The 6,610-nt window shown below is 39.4% G+C and overlaps 1 protein-coding gene across 1 annotated transcript; it reads left to right on the top strand.

Annotated features, from left to right (window-relative positions):
* The first annotated feature begins 355 nt into the window (after positions 1 to 355).
* On the top strand, positions 356 to 6,018 carry LOC123085018 (casein kinase II subunit alpha-2). Its single transcript, XM_044506574.1, has 10 exons — positions 356 to 864; positions 1,755 to 1,884; positions 2,423 to 2,617; positions 4,067 to 4,224; positions 4,667 to 4,757; positions 4,881 to 4,946; positions 5,098 to 5,180; positions 5,290 to 5,353; positions 5,432 to 5,500; positions 5,651 to 6,018. The coding sequence occupies exons 1-10, from the start codon at positions 779 to 781 to the stop codon at positions 5,705 to 5,707; spliced, it is 999 nt and encodes a 332-aa protein (XP_044362509.1). The 5' UTR covers positions 356 to 778; the 3' UTR covers positions 5,708 to 6,018.
* Positions 6,019 to 6,610: the final 592 nt, after the last annotated feature.

Here is a 6,610-nt window from a genome sequence, read left to right as displayed (position 1 = left end):
ATATGGTTGTTTTGTAATATTGTTTGACAATACTTAGTGATAACATTAAACATTGGCATTGGCATCTCAACAACCTAGTCGGAAAAACTGAGTGGTGTCGAGTCTGGCTTGTCTCTGGGCCAAGCTCATGTTTTGTTTTACATCCGAAAAGATAACCGGGCTTCTGTTTTCAGGCATCCGGACCAAGCTTTTTAGCTTAATTATTGATTTTTTAGACCAAAATGCATGTGTCCAGACCGGGCTTCCAGGCTTGTCACCAGACCGGGCTTTTAGATAAAACGGTTTTGCTTGGTCTTCACCGACGAAGATTTTCAAGTGTCAAAGTAGATCCCTGACATTATCTCAAAAAAAAAACTTAAAAAGGCAATTATTTTTCCAACCTATTTTTGCTCCGGTTTCTCCGTGGCCGTATTTTTCTGATCCAGATTCAACATCGTCTCACAGTCACCGATCAAACACAGGTTAACCGGTTTGGCCGGCGCGACGCACCCCTCCACCAGCGGCAAGCCGCCGGCGACGCCCCCGCACGCCGTGTTATAGGCCCGTCCCCGTACAAACGACACGACCTAGCCCCAAACCCACCCACGCCGCACAGAGAAGAAACAAAAATCCCGAGCCCACCACCACCGCCACCATACTCCCCTCCCTCCTCGCCACCGTCGGCTCCCTCGCCACAGGTACCGTCGCGGCCCTCGCGGCGGCTGCGGCGGGGGCGGCGGCGAACGCGGGCTCCTTCCCCCGCGCCCGCTCGGTGGGGTCGGCCGTCGTCGCGGCGGCCATGTCGACGGCCCGCGTCTACGCAGACGTGAACGTGCGCCGGCCCAGGGACTACTGGGACTACGAGGCCCTCTCCGTTCAATGGGGGTAAAAATAAAACCAGCGCCTCACTCTGCCCCTGTGTTTCTCTGTGCTATGATCTAGAGTAGAGTGATTATGCGGGAGGATCGCATCTAAAATTCACAGAACAACAATGTGTTACTGCTGGGGGATATATCGGTACATGTTGTGTTCGAAGGTGTATTATGATTTATGTTCAGTTGCAGAGGTTGGAACGGACTGGGTGGGTTGTTCTATTGCTTGATTGATCGGTGTATTATACAATGAGGAGCCATAGGAGTGAACTCTGGTTTGTAGGATTTGAAAACCTTTGGTCATCAGGCTGTGATCATTTTTTTAGGTGTCTGTCTGAGGTTCGATTGAAGCTGTTATTGAATACTCCGTCTGTAAAGAAATATATAAGAGCGTATAGATCACTGATGTAGTCATCTAAACGCTCTTTTATTTCTTTACAGAGGGAGTACTAGTGTACTACTGATGAGTGTTTTGCTATTTCAGGTCTTCTTACTATACTTGTTGTTTGAGCTGTTGTGCTTGTTAGAATTATGCCTTGAGTAGAGCATCCAGAGAACTCTATACCAGAAGACTAAAACACCTGCAAAATAGCATTGATGGAGGCCATTTAATATCTCTGTAGGAAGGTCGTTCTTAGCAAAACAGAATAGAGTTGCACCAACCAAAATGCTCAATTAGACAAATTCTATGAACGTTTAAACCATTGTCATATGACCCTCAATTGCTATCACAGTAGTGAATCCACTTTTGCTTACTGTTTCAAAATTTTGACATGTGTTGTCACCATTTTAGTTGGTGAATTTCGGAGTGAAAAACAGTAAATATATTTTGTATGGAATAAATATCTTGTTTCTTGTAACTATGTACTTAGTTTGATCAACTGATGGTTCTTCCCCATTCAGTGAGCAGGATGATTATGAGGTCGTGCGGAAAGTTGGCAGAGGGAAATACAGTGAAGTCTTTGAAGGGATTAATGTAACAAACGATGAGCGATGCATCATTAAAATCCTCAAGCCTGTTAAGAAAAAGAAGGTATCCTTGTTTACTTTGAAGGTCTGCTATTATATTACAGCTGAGAGCCTGAGAACATCAATACATGGCGTAATTCGATGGTTACGTACTCTGCATTTCGTACTTCTCTAACTATGGTTTCCTCCTTGGCTAGTCTACTGAAAAGTTTCACCCTGATCGTGTTTAATGCCATTTCTACAATTTTCAGCTTGCAGCTGATAGGTACAACCGTACAATTAACTAGCTGGTCAAGGGATCTTATGCCTCTTCATCCATTTCAATCCATAACTCACATCTTGTGACTAAACACTTGCACCATATGATGCAACTAACCAGTTCGAAACCTTCTAATTTTGTGACCGTTAGAGATCAGTTTAGCATCAGCTCTGTTATTTAGTCTTCATGCCCTTTTCAGCTGACAAGTTTTGCCTGTTTCTTGAAGTGCGTGATGTCACTCTTGCTCATTTGTTGGCTATGCACCTTCTGCTGCATTAAACTCTATTTACCTGCCCATCGCGTCCTTTGTGCTATCCAAATATGTGATTTTTTTTCTATGCAGATAAAGAGGGAAATAAAAATTCTCCAGAACCTTTGTGGTGGTCCAAATATTATTAAGCTTCTTAATGTCGTCAGAGACCAGCAATCAAAAATTCCAAGTTTGGTATTTGAATATGTAAACAGCACAGATTTCAAAGTCCTCTATCCAACATTTACAGACTATGATATCCGGTTCTATATTTATGAACTTCTTAAGGTACACCTTGTTATTTTATTTAATCATCATTGGATGAAGTGTTGAATCTGTATCACATCTAGCAGATAATAAAGTTGTGATATATTTATGTGGTTGTACACATCTAACAGTCTAACACTGCTTTGAGCTAAATCTTTCCTGTAATGCATTTTACTGCAATGATTTTGTAGTTGCACGTCTTGTTATTTTATTATGAGAGTTTCAGTTGTTTTCCATGCATATGTTCCTTGTGAGGCTGACCCATGGGTGGTGCTTATCGATTGTTACATGTGGTCAACATCAATTGCTGATGGTGAATTATCTGGTTTGGTCCTCGTATATTGGTTAGAAACATGGAGGATAGGGTTGAGGATTTGGCTACAATAAATATGTGCAGAAACTGTAGAAGTATAATGTAGTGTCTCTAGCATGGTATGTCTAAGGCCGTAATACTGAATGTCTAGTACTTTGAATGTGAGGCTGAGCACAACAGTAAAACTTATTTCCTGCATGGCTTGTCTGGCATGTATACTTACTTACTAACTTACTAAGCCTTTTGTCCCAAACAAGTTGGGGTAGGCTAGATATGAAACCCTTTCACGAGGACTTCCCAGGAGGTCACCCATCATAGTACTACTCTCGCCCAAATGGGTCTCATACCCAAAGGACTGGCTAGTTTTTACGTTGGCTCACCAAGCCTATCACAACCCTTAGATATGAAACCCTTTCACGAGGACTTCCCAGGAGGTCACCCATCCTAGTACTACTCTCACTCAAATGGGTTTCATACCCATGGGACTGGCTAGTTTTTACGTTAAGCCTATCACAACCCTCCTCCTTTACCCAGGCTTGGGACCGGCTATGCCTAGAAGACATAGGCGGAGTTCTTGTCTGGCATGTATACTCTCTCAAATTGTTGATCGCCGTTCTGTTTTTTGTTGGATATGACGTGCCAGGTGTCTTACAAATTCTGTTATTTTTTCCTAGAGAAAATTAGCTTATAAGGGCACTACAATTTTCAGCTACATCTTTAATTAAAATAAGTGCAAATATGTCTCCAGTTCCTTGGCAAAAAGACTTGTCGCAGTGGTAGTAGATAGCCAAACCAGTGAATTGTGTTAGCGATAATTTCATAGTAACTTTTTTCAATATGCTTATGCTAATTTAGTTTTCATTTGATAAGTTAACAAACTTTGTTTGCTTCTTGTTGGAGTACAGTAAGATAACTGGCTCATTTTCACTTTGTCTCTGTAAATGAAACTAAGTATTTTAGTTTGTTGTAACTTGTAAATATAGGATCACCCACTGTGCTATTTTTTTGGTTAGTTGCTCACATTACATGTTCTGGACTTGTACCCCTAGGATTTTCAATCTTATAGGACATTTTAATGGGTTGTATTTCTTACCTAGTAAATTAATCTCCATCATTTTCTTGTTGTTTTACTGATTGCCAGCCTGCTCACATTTCAGGCATTGGATTACTGTCATTCCCAAGGAATTATGCATCGTGATGTCAAGCCTCACAATGTTATGATTGACCACGAGCTTCGCAAGCTTCGCTTGATTGATTGGGGACTTGCTGAGTTTTACTTTCCTGAGAAGGAGTACAATGTTCGTGTTGCTTCGAGGCAAGTTGATAAAATATAACACTTTGTAGCTCTGGTCATTTTTAGCAATGCGGTATCCAAGTTTCATATGTAATTATATGTAGGCATCTCTTGGTTTGATCATTAGTTCCCTGTATCAGGTTCTAGTTTCTATTCAAGAATGCTCATTGTGCATGTTTTGTAAGAAATATATACCTTACACAACAAATCATTCTGCCATCCGTCATTCCCTTGTTTTCAGGAGATCTGTGCTACTTAATTTGGCAGAGTTGCTGTTTGTTTCCAAATTTTGAATCCCCTTCTGATCTAGCAAAATCATCATGTCAAAATTTGCTGTTTTGATGGACTAGAGTTATGCATATTTGAGTAGTAAGGTTAGCGAACTTCATCAGAGTCAGATGGATGTATAAACTCTTATGTCTGAGCTTGTAGATATTTTGACTGGAGTTTTTTCTTTATTCAGGTATTTTAAGGGGCCTGAATTGCTTGTTGATTTCCAAGGGTATGACTACTCTTTGGATATGTGGAGCCTTGGCTGTATGTTTGCTGGAATGGTGTGTTTCCTTCCTGTGATCTGTAAACATTACAATGAAATTTACAAAGACCTTGCTTCTGTGAACTACTAATGATTGAATAATTAGACGTCAATTATGATTTATTTGTTGTTCTGCATGCAGATATTCCGCAAGGAACCATTCTTCTATGGTCACGACAACCACGACCAGCTTTTCAAAATAGCCAAGGTTTGCCATTGTCACAATTGTCTTGTATTTGCTCACAGAGCCGTGTGCATGCATGCTATGCCTGAGCATAATGCATATGTGAACATCATCTTTCCTTTTTCGGTTGAAGGTATCGTAGCCAGTAACAAGTTTGTTTTTTACTTGTGAGCAGGTTCTAGGTACAGATGAACTTAATGCTTATTTGGTAAAATACAGAATTGTGCTTGATCCTCAGCTAGAGGCACTGATTGGGAGGTAACTCCCACTACTCTAAACATCTTATTCATATGGTGTAACTATAACAAATTTTGCATCAGAAAACAACCGTTTTCTTGATTTACATGCACGCTATTGCTTAACACAGGCATAACAGGAAACCTTGGTCTAAGTTTGTGAATGCTGAAAATAGGCATCTCGTGTCCGAAGAGGTTATGTATTTCCCCTGTTTTCCCCGTCCATCTGTCATTTCTCAATGCCCTGTCTAATTGCTGCGATACCCTATGCAGGCCATCGACTTTCTTGATAAACTTCTTCGCTTTGACCATCAAGATAGGCTTACAGCCGAAGAAGCCATGGTTTGTTTCTGCACCTATCCGTTCATAATAATTTGAGATGCAAATAGTGTGCTAACCAACTTGTTAACCTGGAGTCAGCTTATACGATGGTGTGTCCACAAGTATTATCCTTGGACAATATATGACACGTTCCTTTTGATCCCACCGCAGGCGCATGAGTACTTTCATCAGGTGAGGGCAGCAGAAAACAGCAGGGGGAGAACGTAGCCAAGAGCCCAAGAGAGCCAAGAGAATTGAGACGCGAAAGCTGCTTCTGTTGAACAGTCGTGGAATTAGATCCATCTAGCATTGAATTGATGCAGAAGTTGATTACTTGACCTGATGGTTGGGATGCTGTCATGAATCTCTGATTGGCTCCTGAAATTTTCTTTATTTTCTTTATTACTTGGAAGTTTAAACCGCGAGTCTACAAAACAGACAGGCTACGCGTTGTCATGACTTGATGATTAGTTTTTATGCAACTAAAAGTTCTTGATATTACCCCTCAAAAAGAGGTTCTTGATATTATGTTTTTGTTAGGATTCTGGGCTTAATTTGAGGGACTGTTAAAAAAATGTTTGTGACGTTTCAAAAACATGATCACACAACTTTTAAGAAAATGTTCGTACCAAATAAAAACTTATATGTGTTTCAAAAAATGTTTGTGACATTTTTAGAAATATTATGCAATGTAAAAAATATGTGCTTAATTAAAAAAACAAAAAAAAATCTGTGGTGGTTTTTATCGTTTTTTGTTTTTCTGTGTTTCTATAATTTCTTTCTTTTGCTTTTCCTTTTTTATTCACTATTTTTCTTCTTTTTTTGTGTGTTTCTTTATCAGTCTACTTTGTTTTTTTTCTTTATTCAAATACATGTCAAGTTTTTCAATACATGTTGTATATTTTTCATATATACATGTAACATTCTTTTATATACATTGAACACTTTTCAAATAAATGATTAACATTTTTACAAAAACATGTTTGCAACATTTTCTTTGACCAAATGTTAAACATTTTCAATACACGTTGAATATTTTTTTTGAATGGGACCAAACATTTAAAAAAATCACAAACATATTTTTTGAAATGCTTGAACAATGTTTTATAGGTTACAAAGTTTTTTTTGAAT

Source organism: Triticum aestivum, chromosome 4A (genome assembly GCF_018294505.1).
Source record: "Triticum aestivum cultivar Chinese Spring chromosome 4A, IWGSC CS RefSeq v2.1, whole genome shotgun sequence".
NCBI lineage: Eukaryota > Viridiplantae > Streptophyta > Magnoliopsida > Poales > Poaceae > Triticum > Triticum aestivum.
This window is presented reverse-complemented; position numbering and strand designations above follow the sequence as displayed.

Coding starts and splice junctions, on each gene's coding strand:
- LOC123085018 (XM_044506574.1), top strand. CDS start 779: ATGTCGACGGCCCGCGTCTACGCAGACGTGAACGTGCGCCGGCCCAGG. Junction 4,225..4,666: donor AATGTTCGTGTTGCTTCGAG/GCAAGTTGATAA, acceptor TTCTTTATTCAG/GTATTTTAAGGGGCCTGAAT. Junction 4,947..5,097: donor AGCTTTTCAAAATAGCCAAG/GTTTGCCATTGT, acceptor ACTTGTGAGCAG/GTTCTAGGTACAGATGAACT.